Raw genomic sequence first — 21,201 nt, 5'->3', positions numbered from 1 at the left:
GATCTTAAGCACCCCTTTCATATAATTTATGCCTTATAGCCCACTGTATTATTGAGTTCTGAGAAACAGTCCATAAAACGATGCCGTTGCCTGACACCATAAGTTTGTCTCCTCTTAGGGGCCTGTTTTTCTCATCATCAAAGCTCTTCCCAGCCAGCCCATTGAAATTCGTGCCTCTGCCCCTCTCCTTTCACTTAAACTTCATTCCCCTCCCTTCTCCTTACTAAAAAAAAAAAATAAAAGGAAATAACCCTTGAATCCCTGTAACCCACGGCACATAGATGGAGGAACTGTGTTTACTTCTGTCATACATTGGCTTCTAATCTCTGTTCAGTTTTAATTTGTGTGGGGAACCAGGCTATTTCAAAATAGCACTTCAAAAATGAAAGGAAAAAAATAGCACTTCAGATATTGCTCTTTTCTTTGACATCAAATAATACACAATCATACCATTTATATAATTTCTCCTTTTAGAAGTAAATGTCCCTAGGAGGTGTGGTACACATTTCATGTACTGGAAAATTTATTCCTAGTGATTATGTTCATTTCTTCGAGGCTAAATCGTTTTACATTTTATAGAGGGAAAGTGTTGAAGTATAAGCTGAGGGAGAGAGTAGAGAGAAGATGTAATGAAGCCCAGCATGCCCGTCACAAGTCCCCACAGTTCTCAGTTCACGGCCAGGTGGTTTGTCAGGTACTGCTCCTTCCCTTCCCCCCTAGCATTACTTGGAAGCAAATCCCATTTCAGCTCACGTGTCGATTAAATCTTAACCATCTTTCACTTCTGTAATGTCCCCCTGCTCTTCCATAGAGGCTTCCTCACACTCCTTTGGCAACACCACATCACCAGGTGAGCCTTTCTAGACACTGAACACCACGAAGGCTCTGTGGAGGGAGAGACGCTGGGATCCAGTGATTGGGTCTGGGGTCTGTGAATCTGCAGTTTTTATCTGTAGACAGAATCAACAGTATCACCCAAATACGTTTAGTACATAAATTTGAAAAATCATTTATTAATAATACAAATTATTAAATACATTGTAGATTTTTATCTTTTGTTAATGAATACAAAATAAAATACAACTAATTGGGTGCTACATTTTTGTGTGTGTGCGCTAAAAATAGTGCTTAAAATTAGAGTCCAGTGTGAGGATAAAACAGGTCTGGGAATTTTATAAACTGTTGTGTTCTGGGTATGATGGGATGAGGAAAGGATGGGAGAAGTAGGACTTGAGCTATATCTGAAAAGCTTTACTTCAAAAGAAAGAAAGCAGTTTTAGGAAAATGTTAACATCTCTTAAATCTGAGTAATATCTTTATATTATTTTGTGTAGTTTTCTTCGTGAGATGTAGCATAATCTCCCCCACCCTCACCCCCCAATGTAATGGGTCTCTATACTTATAAAAAGATTAGAAGTTACCACTACGGGAGAATGCTGGAAAATAGTACCACACCTGCAGCTTTGATTAACCACAGTTAATCTTACTTTCATTTTGCATTAGCTTTTCATCATTGCAGTGTTTCCCAGGTCTTTTTTACTTAAATGACTTCATAGTCATTTAACTTTTACTCTCTTTCTCTTTAATCTTCTTTTGCCTTTTTCTGAATTATCCTTAATTCCTCCACATCGCAAAAATATAGCACTTTTGTTGTGTTTCCTTGGCTCAGTCTACAGAATACATCCCACCACACACGTCCAGTGCCCTTCCAGCCATCCAGGTGCTAGGCTTGCGTGTATCCCATTCCACAAAGGGGAAGAGGGCGATGCGAACACCACCTAGGAGCGGCAGAAGGCCTGTTGGAGAAGGAAAAGAAAAATTTATGAGGTAGATAGAAATGGTCACTTCACTCTGCAGGGAAGATAAGTACATTCACCTGTAAAAAAATGAATAAGTAGAGATGAGGTAGGCCTTAAGCAATGTCGCACATTTCTTATTCTCTTTAAGAAAGAAAAACATTTCCTTGCACTGTTTCCTCTTTGAAATTCAAAGAGAGAGAGAGATACACACCCCAAACACCGAAACCTAGAAAATGCAATTAGAACATCCGGATTTGATTGTTGCCAAAGTCCACTTGTGCGCTTTGAGCACCAGACTTACACAGAAGCTGCCATTGGATTCAAATATCTCGACCTGGTGATATCTGGAATCAAGCTAGTGACCACCAAGTGGCCCTCAGGATTGAAGGCCACAGCCTGCCGGGGAGTCAGAGTGCTTCCAGAGGACCCCCTCAAAGCCATACTTATTTAGGAAGAAGCCATGAGGCCCAAACAGCTAGATCCGGTGGTTCTGCTTGTCCAAGACCAGGATCTTGCTCTCAGAATTCACCACCACATCCCAGTGATAGTTGAACTACCCATTCTTGGTTCCTTTCTTACCAAACTTAAAGGGCCACTGGCCCTTGAAGGTGAACATCTGGATGCGGTGATTGTTGCCGTCAGCCACCATGATCCTACCTCCAGGCCACTGGGGCTGGTTGGTTGAACTGTCTGAGACAGGAACCCAGGAGGCTGGATTTGTGGTTCAAGCACAGGGCTTGAACACCTGGATGCAGTTGTTGCTACACTCGGTGACAGCGATGGAGTTCTTCTTGTCAATACTCACACCCCAAGGGTGGCTGAGCTTGCCATGGCTGTCATCTTCACTGTCAAAGCTCAGGCCCAGAAGCCCAGTGCCCACCTTACCCTGGAGGGCCTGTTTGAGCCCATTGCCTGCCTTGGTGAGCAGTGCAGAGGCCCCACTCCTAACAAAGCCTGGGTACAGCACCTGGTCAGGGGTGTGGCCATGATTCAGTCATTACCCTGGTGCTGCAGGAGGCTCCACATCGTCTTCAGCTCCTGCACCTGGACCCGCTGGGTGGCTCTGATACTGCTCTTGAGCTTGCTGAGGTTGTGCTGCAGCTCCTTCCCTGGCAGACACAGACTTTGCTTCCCCCAGTGGGACTCCTCTGCCTTCTGTGGCAGTTGGCACTTGTGCTCCTCCAGGGTCTTCCTGTGCCTTGCGGTCATGACTTTGACTGTGCAACCTTTGTCGCCTTCTCCACGTGTTCTGCCCCTGTCTGGGGACTGCTCCATGCTCAGATAAGATAGTAGACGGTCACTGTGTTCAACTCTTCATCATGGCACACAGCAGTGTCTGCAGGTTACCTGCTCTGGATTGTCTGGTGGCCCTGCTGGGCATTGGCCAGCAGCTGTTGGTGAGCCCTCGAGTCCTGCAGCGCCTCCTGGAGGTAGATGAAACTGTGGCCCCCGGGCTGGCCCATCATGCACTCGTGACAGGTGCAGCACCTCCTCATCATGGTGCTGATGAAGTGGGAGTGCTCAGGAAACATGGATAGGATGGAGAAGGGACAGCTGACTGACCTATTGAACATGGGTCTCCAGTGCAAGTGTTTGAATAACACCGGGTTCACTCATAAATAGGTTACGTTTTAACAGTGTATTGGTGAGAAGTTGGATCTTGTTAAAGCTGCATTCCCACAAAGGAAACTTGGTAGCATCGTGTTTCCTGCAGCAGCCCTCTGCTTTTGTGGCAAGAGGAACACACAGGGGCTTTACGACTTCTAGAACGATTTAGTTATTGGTGTTGGCAATATAGGGAAACACCACAGAGCAGTAGTTTTGGAAGGAACAGATCTTGCTGAGATTCTGATAATCCCCTTCTCTGAAAAGTGTATATATGTACATAATCTTGTGTGCAATTTCATGGAGTTTCTTTATTCTCACATACTTCCTCCTTTCGGCCAAAAACTCCAGGGAAAAAATATCACTACCGTAGAGCATGAGGATTTGATTTTTTTTTAATTTGTTGTACTTATTAAACTTTTAAGTTCTTTCCTAACTGCTTTGTCCCAAAGCACTGCATGGAAATCATGTAATTCTAGTACTTCTGTATTCTGTGTTCATGTTATTGAAAAAATTTTATTCAACCTTTTAAGTCACAGATTTTATCACGTTAATTTTCTTAAGCTTAATATGTTTTTAAAATCTGCTCAATTTTTTTTAGTTAAATTTGTTTTGTTTTTTAGTTTTCTTCCTGTAACACTACTAGGAACCACAAATTGATTTCTTCCTTTCTGAAAGTATGATAAGCATATTGGGGTTTCTTTATCCGGATATGGGGTGTTGTCATCCTCTTCATCTTTAGATGGTGAATTTAGAACAAATATTTACCTCTCTCAAAATATGGAGGCTAGGCTCCTACCTGTCTATCTGTATTGTATGAATACACATGAACTAAATACCACATAGAAAACACATATAACTCAACTGCAAGAGAGTTATAAACAAGATTACAAGGGCCAAGAAGAAATAATAGATTACAACTTACTATAAAGTTCACAGTTTTTCTGTTTACCCTTCAGCTTTGAGAAGGACAGCCCTAGGGGCAGCTGTCATGTTCTTCTGTAACAAGAGAGATGACCAGGCTAGAGGGTCGCTGTTTTCTCTGAGTTGTTTTGAACTCCTTTGTAAAATGGCTTTATACACTATTTTTAAAAATTTCGTCTACACCTATTTGTTTATGAAAGATCACTGGAAATGTGATGCTTTTATATAAGAATGCTATTTTAGTATTATAACACAAAAGTATTAAACTTGTATGAGTCCATAGTGATATAAATTATTGATTGAATAAATAAATGAGAGGAAGGGATGCTTCTAGCCAGAGAATTCTAAATAATATGTAGTACATACTCTTCCCTACAGGAAGTGTAACTGAATTCTCCCTTTAAGTCTGGACTGGATTTAGTGATTCACTTCCAAAGAATAGAATAGAATACAGCAAGGGGGAAATAGTAACTGTACAGTGGAGAAACCTGGTGACACTACCTTAACCAAGTGACCAAAGTCATTTCGATACCCTGGATTCCCTGGTATGATACAGTGAAAAATCACTTCACTTCTGTATTCTTCCTAAAAATCCATGATCCCACTCTGATCATGAGAAGATAGCCAGCAGACCCAGCTGAGGGACATTCTACAAAATACCTGACCACCATCATTCAGAACTGTCCAGTGATGAAAAATAAGGCGAGTCTGAGAATCTGTTAAAGTCAGAGAAACTAGGGAGACTTGATGCAGTGTTGTTTGGATCTTGGAACAGAAAAGGGATGTCAGTGGAGTACCTGGTGAAATCTGAGTAAAGTGTATAGTTTAGTTCATAGTAATGTACAGTGTTAATTTCTTAGTTTTAACAGATGTACCATGGTTGCATAAGATGTCAACTTTAGGGGAAACTGGGTGAAGGGTATATGGGGAACATTGTAGTCTCTTTGTACCTTTTCTGTTTACAGAAACTTAATTCCAAAATTAAAGTTTATTTTTAAAATTTGCTATTTTATATGTCCTTGATACCTGGGAATTTTGTCTTCATGAAGGACTCAGGGATGTATGCTTTTAATAAGTCGATTTTTTTCAGGCCTTGCTTTTTACTTAGGAATCCCTGATGGAAGAGGGGGGAAAAATATATTTAAACAGAGGCATTCGGTCCTGTGAAAGAGTCTGTGAAGTCTTGATAGGATCTGCTAGGAAGTGGGACCAGGGGAGATGTGCTTTATTTACCATTTTGATTCTAAATAACAGGCAATCTTAGCTGACTTCATTGTTTATTCTCTTTAAATTTTTAAAAATTAAATATTGAGCATATATGTATGAGGTTACTTCAGAAAGTTCATGGAGAAATTGAAGCAAAAGATTATACAAATCTTTCCATGAACTCTTTGAAGGTACCCTCCTACGTGTGTGTATGTGTGTATGTATAGACATAAATATGTTTACATACACACATATATGCGTGATTTTTTTCTCTAGCTTTAAATATCTTTAAAGGATAGAGACCTGGCTGTAACTTGACTTGAATTTCGCATGGAATTTTATGTGTGCCATTAATGTATAAGTTTGTGATTTCTATACTGTATTTCTGTGTGTATGTTTTTACTCATCTGATAAGACATTTTTTAATAAGTCAGATAAGGCATTTTTTTCTTAAAACCCTTTTAGGTGAAATATGAAATGACATCTTTAAAATGCCTTAATTTTTTTTTTTTTTTCCCATCTGTATTACCCCCATCCCCCTCCCTTTTTTTTGAGGACTTTCTTCATTCTCTCCCCAGATAAAACAATAAAGTTATGGAAAATCAGTGAAAGGGACAAAAGACCAGAAGGGTATAACTTGAAAGAGGAAGATGGAAGGTATAGAGATCCTACTACAGTAACTACACTGCGAGTAAGTACATAAGACAGAACGATTCTCATTCTGATGAATAGTGTTCTGTATTCATGTCATATAGCCTAGATCCTGAGCAGGACTTGGATAGGAATAATTACAAGCACCCCAAACAATTCTATAACGAGATAGGAGATTGAGTAACTCCCATTTAAACATAGAAACTGACCTACAGATCATTCTCACTAGCCAGGGGCAGAACCAGGACTCAAACACAAGACTGTGTTTTAAACTATACCACGATCTTTTGCTCTCATGGTTGGAATGTCAGCTATTACAAGATTTAGTTTTATGATTAATTTTCTTGGGAGATCAAACAAGTAGAAATGACTTTCTTTTATAAGTTTGGTGCTAAAATTGCGGAAACTAGAACCATATCTTGGTTTTTGTAATAATGCTGGCAGAGTACACACAAGAAGAAAAGGTAAATGCACTAGATTGTAAAGACTGGGGTAGAGTCTTTCTTAATGTTTGGTGTCCTTTGTCTTAAGAGTTGGTGCAGTATGTCTTTAGAAAAGAAGGAAAAAAGTAGAAACAAACCAAATTTTATAGTTGTAGCTAAAAAGTACCAAGAATTAGATGCTATGTGTTAATTTCCTTTTTAGCCTCTTTAATTTGAATCATAAACATTTATTAGCTCTGTATGTTTTTCAACCAGAAGATTAGAACTAAGAACTTCAAGTTCTTGTAGTATTATTACTGGTAAGAAAAGGTAAATTGTCCAGATCATTATTTTTTCTTCTTCCCATTTCTACACATTAAAGGATCAACATCAGTTGCTTTTTAAAACTAAAATCTGTGTAATATTTTACTGTTTTACGTTCCCTCAGAAACTGGAGTAATGAAGTATTCTGAATCTTAACTGCTGTTTGAAACAACAAGCCTTTTGTAATCTCTGTTTCTTGTGTGTCTTATTGACAGGTGCCAGTCTTTAGGCCCATGGATCTAATGGTTGAGGCCAGTCCACGAAGAATATTTGCCAATGCTCATACATATCACATCAACTCAATTTCTATTAATAGTGATTATGAAACATATCTATCTGCGGATGATTTGCGGATTAATCTTTGGCATCTGGAAATTACAGACAGGAGTTTTAGTATCCATTTGGTTTCTTCTTTTGGTGTTTGGGAAAGAAGGCATGCTGTACCCATATGGGATTTATTTTCATCCCTCCTTAATGTATTCAGTTCCTTCTATTTATAGTGTCTTTTAATATAGGTGGTGTCTTATGTTTTTCTTTGTATATGGGTGATTAAACACTGGGGAAAAGTTACTTAATAAAGAATAAAGATAGTGTATTGATTTAAAAATTAGATTCATGGAATGTTAAGGGATTTGTCTAGTATGTCTATGAAAATAGGAATTTTTTTAATAATAATTATGATTCGTAACAATATATATGCTAGTAATATTGATTTGATCAATATATCTCAATGTTGAACCTCTATAATCAATTTTGATTCAATAAATAAATTAAAAAATTTAAAAAGTTTTTTGAATTGCAAAAAAAATAAAAATAATTGAATTTGTGAAACAATTTACTTAAAACTTTTTAGTTATAAAAATATTTTTGTTAAGGTTGGAAAAAAATTCATATAAGTCATGATGATGCGGGATGATATAAAGTCAATAGAAATATTTCTCAAAACCTCATTTTTATTATTTATATTATCCTTCTGAAATTTTTCTGTATGCCTACTTCAAAAAGTTCACAGTAAAATGGAATTTAAAAAATAATATCAATCTTCTCATGGACTTTTTGAAGATTCCTTGAAGAAGTGTATGATATATAAACATAAGAGGGTACTTCAAGAGGTTTGTGGGAAAAATGGACTGAAAAGATAATGCGAGTTTTTCCATGAACTTTGTGATCACCTCTTGTATATACCTGCGCACATGCATGTAATATATACATATAATTATAGAAATGTATATAGATATATTTGTTTTTCAGTATTAGAAATTCTTGATAAATGATAGCAGTTATTACTACTACTGTTAATATACATATTTTACAAATAGATATCATTTGAAAAATTAACAAAGCTTTACCACACTTTATACTCACCAAGAGTGTACATATGAGGGCCTGTGTCCTTACACTTTTATCACTGTAGTGAGTCAAAAAGTCCTCTTTTGTTGTTTTGATTTGCATTTCTTTCTTCATGAGTAGCCTGGAGCATCTTTTCATGTTTATCAACCATTTATATTTCTTTTTGTTTTTTCCCCGATTTTTCCACTGGATTTAAGTGTGTGTGTGTGTATTTTTTTTTTTTTTTAAGCACCTTTTTTTGTGTTAAGTAAATTAGCTGTTTGTGGTGCAAATAATTTCCCTTCTTACCCTCTTGGGGTTTTTGTTTACTTGTTTGTTTTGGAATTCTCTTAATGTTTATGAAGATAAATTGTACTAGTCTTTTCTTTATAGCTTCTCTAAAATGATTTAAAATTCGCCTGTGTTCCGAAATTTGTTTGTTTTTAGTGTTAAAAGTTTTAATTTCTCTGGGATTTATTCTCATGAAAGTAGAATGCAGTTGAAAATGAATACTTGTGCTTAGGTCTATGAATGGATTTTAGGTTTGGGAAATGTAGAGTTATTTGCCCTTTTTTCTAAGTGGAAATTCCTTAATAAAATGCCATTCAGATATCGTGGATATCAAGCCTGCCAATATGGAAGAGCTAACAGAGGTGATTACAGCAGCAGAATTCCATCCAAATAGCTGTAACACATTTGTATACAGCAGCAGTAAAGGAACCATTCGGTTATGTGACATGAGGGCATCTGCTCTTTGTGATAGGCATTCTAAATGTAAGTTTATTGCATCTTTCTTCAAAATGATAATGTATTTTATTTGCCTGACACTAGCTTCAGACATTTACATAAGTTTACAAGTCTTTAAACCTCTTGATACTCTTTGGTACATTAACTCCACCTGAGACATTACAGGTTAATTCCACTGGAAGAACAAAGTAAGGCTCTCTTGGGGGCATGTCTGTTGATTCCCGAGAATGTATGTTTAGTGGGATGCTCTTCTTTGGGAACTTGTGGTTGGGCTCTCTAACCTTGTATTCAAGTAGAATAATGCTTTCCCTCCCTCCCTCCCTCCCTCCTCGTTCTTCTTTGTCTCCCTTTCCCTTTTGAGGTTCCTAGGAAGATTTCTTCTGAGAAGAGTTTCCTTGCCTTAAAAAAAAAAAAGTTTGAAAACCACTGGGTTAAAAAACAAAGCGGTTGCAATATTCATGTTGTTGAATATTTTTAAAACTCATGAAAATTGGTACATGCTTGCCACAAAATAACTTCACCTGGTGACTAGAAAATAAAATCTTAACATGAATTTAGATGGGTGAGGATGGTGTGTTTCTCATGGTGACATTACAGGCAAAGTCAGTGAGGTATATTTGCAGAATGTGCCAACCTGGCATACTGAGGTCAAAAGCCCCAGGTGAGCCTTATTCTCAATGAGCCATCCGACTCTGGACATGTACTTTATACTTCTGCATCTTCAACTTCAGTATTAAGTCACTCTCCTAAGAAACATTTTGGGGGAATTACATTCTTATACCAGAGAGATGTTTTTCAGTTCTTTGTTAGCCTGTCACTTTACCTCATTCTTAGGAAGTTTGTGAATGGTTGCTTTAGGAAATGCTTTGTCCAAGCCGAAATATTGTACACCTTGCCCTTTTTTTTTTATGCTTGTTTTTAGTGTTTGAAGAACCTGAAGATCCCAGTAACAGGTCATTTTTTTCCGAAATCATCTCCTCTATTTCTGATGTAAAATTCAGCCATAGTGGTCGATATATGATGACTAGAGACTATTTGTCAGTCAAAATTTGGGACTTAAATATGGAAAACAGGCCTGTGGAAACATACCAGGTATTTGCAGTTTTTTCTTTTATTGAGCACGTGCCCTGTTTACTTCCAAGTGTTTCTAGAGAAGGATTCTGTGCTAGGTGTTAATCCTTACACAGCATGTGTTCGCCATCAGGCTTTTCCCCTCGGAGATCAATGAGTGTGTTGCTTTTCCTTATGTTAAACGTACGTATGCTTACGTAGGTTGTGTTGTCTATTCAGTTTTGCAGTTAAAGTGTGATTTTGCTACCCATTTGGTTCAGTCTTGACAGCTTTTTCCTGCTGCTATGTACATTTACGGTAAGGAAGAACACTCTCCTTTAAGGCTGGGCAGGAGGAGGACTGGGGAGAATAGTCAGTCCTAGCAGAGGTGCATGTCCTGTGCTTGAAGCATGTACAGTAGTGGTTGAACTGGAGCTTAAATTTGGCATGCCAGGTCAGATGTACTGGTATTTTGCCTTTTGGTTGATAACTGTTGTCTTAAGCTAAAGGAGAAGGGCTTGAAAGCCCAGCAGATGGCTTTAGGAGTTACCTATCTGTTGTAGGAAGTCAGTTCTGGATTACCTTTTTGTCAGCTAGCCATGACCATTGACCCATGTCCACTGCGTCAGAGAGAGAGGAGAGTGAGGAAGTGTGCACCCCAGCACAGGGTGGGGCCGCATGAGCCTGCGCTAGGCCCTGGGCATACCGTGCAGAAGACACTTAGCACTGCCCTAGGAGCACAGGACTTGTAAATGGTACCTTCTTTATGTATTCTCAATACAATTAGAACAGTGTTTCTCAAACTTTTAAATCCCCTTTGACAAACAAAAACCACTCAAAATTCTCCTTAATGGTGTTTGAAATTTCAAAATAAATACTATGTTGAAACAGAAGCAAGGAAATAAAATACTGCTATGTTACCAATGTACATTTGTGTAACTGCCAAGATTGATGTGTCTCCTGGTTATCCTTACCACTACCCCATTCCCATTTGAGAGTATTGATTTGAACCATAGTTTCATACTCTTAAATTGTTGAGAAACCCTGTACTATGTGCACTCTAAAATGTTGCTTCATTATGATGATCTACCTAATTTTACCTGGTGTGCAGTTTTTTTCTCTGCTAAATTGGATCAGTGAGAGTAGAGTCACATCATTTGCAAATGAAGCCTATCTAGAGTCAACTATTTCTGTTGAATTTGTGCATGTGTATTACTGAGTTGTGTGTGACTGAAGGATACTTTTTATCTTATTAACTTTTTATATTACATGCTTACTTTTGATCCTAATCCTACATTAATTTCTTTGTATTAAAATTTGCGCCTAACATCACAGCATGGCCTGTACGGTTCCACTATACTTAAAGTTAAAATGGACATTTAAGATGAGTTTAGGTTGTTTCATAAGGAATATAGAACTCTAAGCTTTTAGAAGATAACCCCTATTTTCTATCATTACTTCTTTTTAAGATTCTCTTTAAGTAAAAAGGAATCATGAGATAGACATTCCTTTTTCCCTCTGATCACAACAAATACTTTGGAACCTTCCTTTGTAATTTAACGATGTTAATGTTGAAATGTATCATGTTTCTCAGAACTACTTTTTGAATGCCAGATTTACTCATTTTCTAGTATCCTGTGAAATATTAGTAAATATGGAATCACAATTCAAAAAACATTTTATTAGCTTTTGTCATTATCAAAATGTCAACTGATGCTGTCAAATTTTAAAACAATGCATACCTGAGATAACTATATAATTTGTCCACCAAACTAGGGCATGATCATGCTATGTATAGTATAGGCATTTAATTAAAAATATAGGCTTTAGTTAAATTTATGCCCAGAAAATGGTATTTGAAAGGAAGTAAGCACAGTATTCAGTGTTTTTATCAGCAATCAATGGACTGAAAGCCGAGTACAGGTTCAGTATCCCTTATTGATAAATGCTTGGGACTAAACGTGTTTAAGATTTTGGATTTTTTTTCTTTTTTCTTCTTTTTTTTTTTTCCAGATTTTAGAATATTTGCGTTATACTTTACTGCTTTAGCATTTCTAATCCGAAAATCCAAAATCCAGTTGACACTCCAGTGAGCGTCATGGTGGTGTTCAAAAGTTTTGGGTTTGGGGAGCATTTTGAGTTTTCAGATGAGGGATACTCAACCTGTAGTGATATTCAAATATTGCTGTAATGTTCTTTTATTAGTCTCTTATCTGTGCCATTTTCAAATGTTTTCTGACCGAAATGTTTTAAGTTTTAGTTGGGCTCCTAAAGGGCACCTGTGCCATATGCCCAGAAGGGAGTTTTTCTTTGTTGTATAATAGGAAAATTTGCCTCCCTGAAAGGAGCCTTGTCTGTGTGTTGAATGATAAAATGCCTTTATTGATACTAAGAGGACTGAGATTTAATAAGATTAAAAACAGGGTGTATGTGTCTATACTTGTATATGCCCTTTTTTTTTTCTTTTTTTGAAGATAGGGACTTGTTAAATCGTTTTCGTAATGTCAGTGGATAGATCTGGAGATAAATTAAGTACGTATGTAATATATTTTTGTTTTCCCCCAGGTGCATGAATACCTCAGAAGTAAACTTTGTTCACTGTATGAAAATGACTGTATATTTGACAAATTTGAATGTTGTTGGAATGGATCTGACAGGTAATCGATTTTAATAGAAACTCTTGTCCAAATATGAATTTTATTAGAGGAAAGAAACTTACTGTTTCATTAATTCTGGTATGGTTGCCACATTCACTAAAAGTATGTCCAGCTTTTTTTAGTTTAACATAAATTACAGGTCCTAACTTCCTTCTCCACCCCTACTCCCCCACCCCACCCCAGGGATTCCTTGAAAGTACTTCAGAAAGTTCATAGAAAATTCATATTATCTTTTAATTCTAATTTTCTACAAACTTTTTGAAGTACCCTTATACTGGCAGCTAAAAATTAAGCATTGTGTTTCACTAGTGTGAAAATACAGAAAAAAATTTAGATATCAAAATAATTATTTAAAGATTTTTAAATTTTTTCTTTTATGAACTAGATGAATCACATTTCTGACAAGCCAACAGTTAAAGTGGTGAAATATTAGTATGGTTGTTATCCTACTATTAAACTGTTTTTAGAAATATTTAGGCAGCAGATATTTTGTTTGGATTGTTATACACCGGTTTTTCCACATACTACATAAACACCTCATAGAAGTAGTAGTTTGTATGTGTTATTTTAACCATCTCATTATGAGTAGTTATGCTCTTTATCATCTCCAATTTTGCCATAGTATGATTCCTTTTTACTGTGTCATCAAAATGCATGCCATTATTTCCAAAGATAGATAAGTCTATTTAAATTTCAGGTTTATTGTTGTTAATATTTATTTACCATTTGCTATGTTCCCGTAGTACAGAAAATAGTAAAAGAAGATGTAATTTTGGAATTATGTAAACTTGGATTTAGAGTAACCAGAGGCACTTTAATAGTAGTTTTATCACCGAAGCTTGAATGATTGAGTTTTCGTGGTGTTATGGGTTGTAGAGTGTAATAAAACTTCAGATGTTTATTATTTGCCTGGATTTGGAAATTATAATTATTATCTGATTTTTAACATGAGGCCCAGTGATAGGCTGGCTGTAGTAAACCTGGAGTCCTGTTGGTAGGGATAAGAAGCATTGCCTTTGAGTCCACTGCTGAGTCTGTGGCATCGAGAAGAAAGAAGGAGAGGGAAGAGAAGAAAGAAATGAATGAGTCTGAGCAGGAGGAGGTATTGATCCAGTAGGCCGTGTGCACTGCTGCAGCTAGTTCTTGCTCATACAGTTGAAGCCTGTTGCTAGCAGTTTCACGTTACTTTCCATTATCGGAAGGGAGTTATTTATTTCCCTTAATATTTAAAAAAAAAATGGGAATAATTTCAGACTTAGAGAAAATTTCATAGAGTAGCACAAGAACTCTTCATTTGGTCCTTAACCAGATCCCCCCATTGCTACTTGCTGTGTCATGGTCTCTGTCTTTGTCTATAGCTATAGCAGTATGAGCACACACACTCACACACTTCTTTGTGCAGCATTTAGAGTAAATTCCAAACGTGATGACTGTTACCCCCAAGTTCTTTAAAGACTGTTTCTTAAAAGACAGGACACTCCTTGCATAACAATGGTGCAAGCATGCAAAACAGAAACACCCGCATGGACTCTTGGGACTGCCGTCTAACCCCCAGATCTCATTGAAATTTCACCAGTTACCTCAATCCTGTCCTTCATGGCAAAGAAAAAAATCTGGCGCAGTATCCAGTCCAAGGTCATATCTGTTAAATTTGTTGTCTTATCTTGTTAGTCTCCTTTATTCTGGAACAATTCTTTATTCTTTCCTTGTCCTTCATGACCTTGGCATTTTTTGAAGAACACAGGTGTTATTTTATAGAATATTTCTTAATTTGTGTGTTGTCTAATGTTTCTCCTGTTTGATTCAGGTGATACATTTTTGGTAGGAATACCACAAAAACATTGGTTTAATACCTTTTAAAAGTTACGAATAGCCATAGTCTAGGTACCCTAATTCATTAAAATCTCACAAAATCAGATAATATGGGGATGCCAGTCTAAATTACATAAATCGTTTTAAAAGAAATGTGGTTTTATTCAGGGACATGTACCAATTTGAGTTTGATTAAAATTGTTGTCAAGTGTCCTTTAGAGGAATTAACATTAGTAGATAAGCTGTATACATAATATTTGTAAGTATTTAGAGTGGTTTCCAAGCATGACTTTGAACAATTACCTAGTATCCTGTAATGTCATTTATAATAAAGATTCAAACCACATAGAAAGGAGTTGGTAAGTAGTGGTAGCACCAGACTCTTTTTAAATTTTATTCAGGGCTTCAGACTTGGGAAGTTTTGCTTACGAGGATGCTTAGTAGTGATGAGCAGTGATGGATGGCAAATAGAACTGAGAAGAAAGTGTCCTGGTTGGCGGCTGGCCACTTAGCTCATTGGTTAGAGCATGGTGCTGATAACAAGGATCTGGGGTTCCATCCCTGTACTGGCCAGCAAAAAAAAAAGTGTCTTGGGCAGGCTAAGAATTTGGCACAGCTTTGAAGTGATAACTTTTTGAAGTATTTGCTTAAAATATATACTACTTTAATATTCTCAGGAGCTCATTTATTATGAACATTCATAAAATGTGATTATCTGAACCAGATGACACCCTGGGAACAAATTAAATAGCTTATAATTTCAATCATAAAGCATTATTTTTTTATGAACAGCTTTTTCATGGTTGTTTTTGTTTGTTTGTTTGTTTAAATTTAAGAAGCTTTATGGGCCGGCCCCGTGGCGCACTCGGGAGAGTGCAGCGCTTCGGAGCGCAGCGGCGCTCCCGCTGCGGGTTCGGATCCTATATAGGGATGGCCTGTGCGCTCACTGGTTGAGCGCAGTGCGGGCGACACCAAGCCAAGGGTTGCGATCCCCTTAACGGTCACAAAAAGGACAAAAAAATAAATAAATAAATTTAAGAAGCTTTTAGTCCCACAGATGGTTGCTACTTTAAGAAGTTGGCTGGTCTGGGTGATCATGTAGCCTGTCGTTGCAAAAATATTCAACAAAGATAACTCAGGACTACCAAGAAGTTTTAACTTGAGAACACCATTAGCTCTGGTGATCAGTTTTGGTAGTCATGAAAATGAGGAATTGGTAGGAAACCAAGTTAACTACAGCCACATATCACTTCACTGTGGGAATACTTTCTGAGAAATGTGTGGGGAGGCAGATTCTTCATGCTAGTGTGAACATCGTAGAGCATACCTCCGCCAACATACTCCGCCCCTAGGTGGGGGTGTAGACTTTATTTATTTATTTATTTTTCCCATTCATTTTTTTTTTAAATTTTATTTTGTCGATATACATTGTAGCTGATTAATGCTCCCCATCACCAAAACCTCCCTCCCTTCTCCCTCCCCCCCCTCCCCGGGGTGTAGACTTTATAATCTCGTGGGACCACTGTTGTGTGTGTGGTGCATGCCTGTAGGAGCGTGTTTCTGGTTTATTCAGTGACTGGGTCTCTGTCAGCAGCCCTGCTGCTTATACTCACATCTGCTTGAGGTCGCTCCTCCTTACAGGGCAGGAGGCGAGGGGCAGTCGCCGGCTCAGTGCCCTGCAGACAGTCTCCCGAGCACTTGTGTGACTGAGTGTTCTCTCCACTTTTACAGTGTCGTCATGACTGGATCTTACAATAATTTCTTCAGAATGTTTGACAGGAACACTAAGCGAGATATAACCCTAGAGGCGTCGCGGGAAAACAACAAGCCTCGCACGGTTCTGAAGCCCCGCAAGGTCTGTGCAAGCGGCAAGCGGAAGAAAGACGAGATAAGTGTGGACAGCCTGGACTTCAACAAGAAAATCCTTCACACGGCTTGGCACCCCAAGGAGAACATCATCGCGGTGGCCACTACAAACAATCTGTATATATTTCAAGACAAAGTGAATTAGGGTTGGCATTCCTAGCAGAGGAGCCCACTTCCTGCTTAGTTGAGATAGTTCAGTCTAGCATTCGTACCTATAAGAGAGAGAGGCCCCTTGTGGCGCCCCTTTCCAGTGTTTGACAGTGTGCCATCTGACAACACATTTTATAGCTACATGGAGAAGGCTCTGTGGATTCGTCACTGTGGTGTTCTCCATGTCTGCTAGCCATTTAGGTGAGGGTAGGGCACTTTTAATTTAAATGACTTCTTGCACCATCTTGCCTAATGGACTAGATCGGACTGTGTCAACATTGATTTACTCCACTTTTTATGCCTTCCATTGTGATGACGTCAAACACAGTGAAAGCCTTCAGTCATGCTATGGGATTTAATTGTGTATCCTCATTACTGTATCATTTGTGGGGTACATCCCTCCCTCCTTTTTTTAAATTAAATACAGCTCATTCTTACTGTGGCTTGTAGCATTCCTCCTGGCCTCCCGGACTCTTCCCTCCATCTCTCTCACCCTTGCCCCCTCCACCTGGTTTTGGTGGTGGTATATTGGGGAAAAAAAAAAGAACGAAAGCACACACAATGAGTCAGTTTGGGGTCAGTGATAAAGGGGATACCTGTTGCGAACAAATGTTTTAATAACAGTTGGCTGTAATCACTCCTTGCCATGTCTGGCGCTGAAAATAAGGAAAAAAAACTACTGAATAAAAGTGACAAAGAATGGTGAATCTGGTTTTCTTTTTCTTTTTAAGCTACCTCTAAGCCAATGTTTGTTTTATGTCATACCCTTGGGCACAGTGAAATGAAATAAGTTTCCTATGTTTTATTGGTATTTTTGTTAATTATTTTTTAACAAGTGTTCTTTTACATGGAGGAGAGGTATTGGTTCTGTATGAACGTTTTGATGAATATATATATTGGTATGATTAAGGATTTCAAAATCTATAAATGCTAGAGGGTTTTTTTGCTATAGTTAGAAGGATTTTGGATACATTGTATCTATATTTAACTCATCTGTTAATCAAATTGTTGTAAATGGGAACCAAATTTATAGAACTTCATTTTTTTAAGGACTTGTTACAGGGCTTAATTTCATTTTTTGCCTTACTAAATAGTAAAAAAAGACTTGAAAAACATTTTTAACAAGTTAAAACTGCTTTTTGGTCATTTATTCGATCATATAATATAGCAGAAAACTAACATCAAGTGATTTACATAGATAAAATTGACACTGCGCTAAATACCGGTTTTTTTTGTATTTTACAGCTATCAGAATAGAATGAAATGTACTTTGCCATAGATATTTTTTTCTATTTTTTGTTTTCCAAAGCTGTATTAAAAACAAACTTTTAAAAGTACAGTGTTCAAGAAGTGCTTAATAGACTCCATCAGCTGCCTCAAATAAAAATTTAGTAATCTCTGTATGACTACATTTTCCCTAAATGGCGATACCTTATCCAAAGATGAAGAGTACCCCTGTTTTTAATAGGTAGAATGTACCTTTGTCAGTCTTGCAGAAGCTTTAATGGAGAAAAAAATGGACTTTATTTTTAAAAGATGAATTGAGCAGGCATTTATATTAGAGAGTGAGTGGAAGTATATTTTGGTTGAGCAGTCATATAACAACCTTGAATTTTAGGGACTCTGAGTGCTTCGTAACGGTTCACTACCTACTGTTCTTACCTTCAGTAATGAAGAATGATTAAACAATTCAAACGTAATCCACACTACACTTATATAAAAGTTGTCTTGTAAGTTAACATTTTTAGCACACAGGAGAAATTTTATGTAATAAAATTACTGTATCTTTTGGACTTAACAAGTTTGTATTTAAACACATTATATGATTATATATGTCTGGTAATTCTTAATGGCACTTTTACTAATTTATTTGGGGATTTCGGGTGCATTCACAATTTGTGTTGATTATCCTTCACCCTTGACTTCAAGTGGGATAATCCCCTCTCGGAAGTATTGAACAGTGATATTCTGTTTTCTGGTTGGGCAACTTTCCGGAAGATGTTTTTGGGAGGTTGTTTCCCTATGGTTTGTTGTTTGTCCTCAGATCACACCACCAAACAGCTCTTGGGAATTCTTTTTTGATTCATTAGTAGCTATGATGATTCTTATCCATGACACTAAGGATTAGTTTTTTATATATTTAAGAGAAACAATTGCTAAAATTAAAATGCCTTTATCGAGGAATGCTATTACAAACTATTGTAACATTATCCTCAAGTATTAATTTTTTAACTCCTTTGGTGTAGCAAATAATAAGCCCAGCCACTCATTTTATATGGTCATGGTTAATCTTTTTATTAATAAAAATTATACTTAGAATAAACTTAGTCTTGTGAAGTTGCTTGTATTTTCTATTCTTTTACCACTAGTAAATGTGTACATATCCTGTTCCTTCTCTGTTAACCTTCTAAAAAAGATTATGGTAGAAAAAAGAACTTTCATTCTATTAATCATCTTTGATCTTAGTGGCTGGGCAACAAGAATAGTTATAAACTTTTATATAAAACATGTTTATGTAACAACTAACTACTGGATATTAAGCTTCTGTGAAGCCCTTAGTCTCTTGAAATAAATAATACACTTTTTTTCTTTCAAAATTGAGAGAATTTTTTAAAAAAACCTTAAATGTGCGAGTTATTCTGATTGGAGATATTTCTAAAGCAAAAAGAAAACTAGAAATATGAAAACAGGTTCTCAGTGTGTAGCAGTATTTTATAAGAGCAATGTGTTTATTCTTAGCTTTCACATACAAAACATTTTCTAAGTAGTACTGATAAAAGCATTTTTAGTGAAATTTAAACTGCTGCTACCTTAGGGATATTACTTCAGCATCTTTTCTCCACCACACATAAATTATGTGCACTTTTGGAAGAACTAAGTCAAGGCCCCCATCCCTCAAAGTAGAAAAGATAGGTATATGATACGTAATCAGGAATTGAGTCAGTTTTCTTTCGTATTTTTGATAGCAACGCTATTTTAGGCATCTTATCTGTCTGTTCAGATGGTAGTTTAAGCTGTGTGTGTATTTTACCACAGTGAAAAAGGATTTCTTAAACACCACTCTTCTGTTCCCCTAATAGCCTTAGACACTGACGCTGCTTGATTTTGTAATTATGCATAGGAGGTGAGATTACAACTCAGTTTTTAGTATTAGTCAAATGCTTAGTGAATCTACAGCCTTGGGGTTTTCTCAAATGATTAAAGATACTTTTGTTATTGAGTTTTGTTTAACATTTTATTGCATAGTGGTATTAGGTTGTGTAATGACTGCCTCCATAAGAATTAAGAAACACCCACTTCACAGGTTTAAAGTTAATAACGTAGGAAAAGTCCCTCCCTAGCACAGTGCCTATCAAACAAGGCACTACAAAGCTTAGTTCCCCACAAAAGGAGGAACTTGGCAAAAATAGATAATTAAACTGGGCTAAGGGATAAAACCAGTATCTATCTTTTTTAGTGTTCTTCTCTTTACTCCTTAGTAATGTCAATGGCAACAAGTTATTTGAGGACTTTCCCAGTAGGGGGCAGTGGTTAAGTCTTAAACAGCGATTAGGAGGTATTTTTGAGAATGTATACACAGGGGAGTTCTGTTTCTGTACTGGAAGTTTCATTATTAAAAACCAAGTCAGGGACCAAATAAAGGGAAAGTCCAAGGTGTGGATATATGACCAAATAAAACCACTGTTCAACACGACCCTGGAGTAAGTGAGGACCAAGTAATGGAGGTAGAGCCCAAATGCCACCAGTGATGTCTGTCATGGTCATACTTTATTGGGGAAGCAGCAAAAAGTAAAATTGGAAGACGGTTCTCAGCTGCCCTTTGCAAAGTCATTATATGTGCCACGTTAGCTTTCTCCCTCCTTTACAAGGAGACCAGGAGTTTCATGTTGTGCATTTTTGCTGATTTAACTCTGGAATGTCTAAATTCCTTTAAAAAAAAAAAAAAAAAGTGTGTTCTGAATACCCGTTCTTTGCGAAGTAAAAAAAGAATACTCCACCAGTAACAATATGCAAAAAAAACTCGCATTCACATTTTTACATACAGTTGCCCCTTGAATACAGGCAGATTTTTTTCAACATAACTGCAGTACTGTACACGTACTTTCTCTTTTTTCCGATTTTCTTAACATTTTATTGTCTAGCTTATTGTAAAAATGCAGTATGTAACGTATACAAAATACGTGTTCATCAACTGTTATTGTTATCAGTAAGGCTCCAGTCAACATCAACAGTAAACTGTTAGTAGTTAAATGACGGGGGAGTCAAAAGTTATGTGCAGATTTTTGACTGCTGGGGATTAGCACCCTTAATCCCTGTGTAGTTCAAGGGTCAATTTATCTTTTATTTTATCTTCTGGACATGTAATTTTTTTGATATAGAAAATGGAATCATTTATACAGGTAAAAGTTCTATTTCTCCACTTAACATATCTTGAGCAGTTTCCTATATCAAATATTCTCTGTCAGCAATATTTTCATGCCTACATAGCCTCACACTTATGCATGTTGCATTATGTTTTAGCTAGTCCCTGTTGTGAAGACCGATTTTTGTTCATTTTTGCTAGTAGGAATATTAGCATAGACATACTTACCAATCTTGGTGTGTAAAATTAGTAGGATATGTTTTTATCGATATAATTGGTGTATTGAAGAATATGGA

General features: G+C 37.0%; 1 protein-coding gene, 1 non-coding gene and 1 pseudogene across 3 annotated transcripts in view; 2 read left to right on the top strand and 1 right to left on the bottom strand.

The window, feature by feature from the left end:
- The window catches only part of PPP2R2A (protein phosphatase 2 regulatory subunit Balpha), a 75,335-nt gene extending 58,086 nt beyond the window's left edge, over positions 1 to 17,249 (top strand). For both annotated transcript variants that reach the window (XM_063086378.1, XM_063086377.1), the window contains exons 5-10: positions 6,113 to 6,225; positions 7,147 to 7,324; positions 8,870 to 9,034; positions 9,930 to 10,099; positions 12,623 to 12,714; positions 16,258 to 17,249. In XM_063086378.1, the coding sequence (XP_062942448.1) occupies positions 6,113 to 6,225; positions 7,147 to 7,324; positions 8,870 to 9,034; positions 9,930 to 10,099; positions 12,623 to 12,714; positions 16,258 to 16,537 (998 nt within the window). In that variant the 3' untranslated portion in view covers positions 16,538 to 17,249. The remainder of the gene's footprint in view (positions 1 to 6,112; positions 6,226 to 7,146; positions 7,325 to 8,869; positions 9,035 to 9,929; positions 10,100 to 12,622; positions 12,715 to 16,257) is intronic.
- On the bottom strand, positions 2,097 to 3,373 carry LOC134369494 (E3 ubiquitin-protein ligase TRIM71-like; annotated as a pseudogene).
- Positions 6,555 to 6,732, top strand: LOC134371425 (small nucleolar RNA SNORA81). The gene has a single exon (XR_010022846.1). It is a non-coding gene; the product is annotated as a small nucleolar RNA SNORA81 (small nucleolar RNA).
- Positions 17,250 to 21,201: the final 3,952 nt, after the last annotated feature.

This window comes from Cynocephalus volans, chromosome 2 (genome assembly GCF_027409185.1).
Source record: "Cynocephalus volans isolate mCynVol1 chromosome 2, mCynVol1.pri, whole genome shotgun sequence".
In the NCBI taxonomy this organism is placed as follows: domain Eukaryota; kingdom Metazoa; phylum Chordata; class Mammalia; order Dermoptera; family Cynocephalidae; genus Cynocephalus; species Cynocephalus volans.
This window is presented reverse-complemented; position numbering and strand designations above follow the sequence as displayed.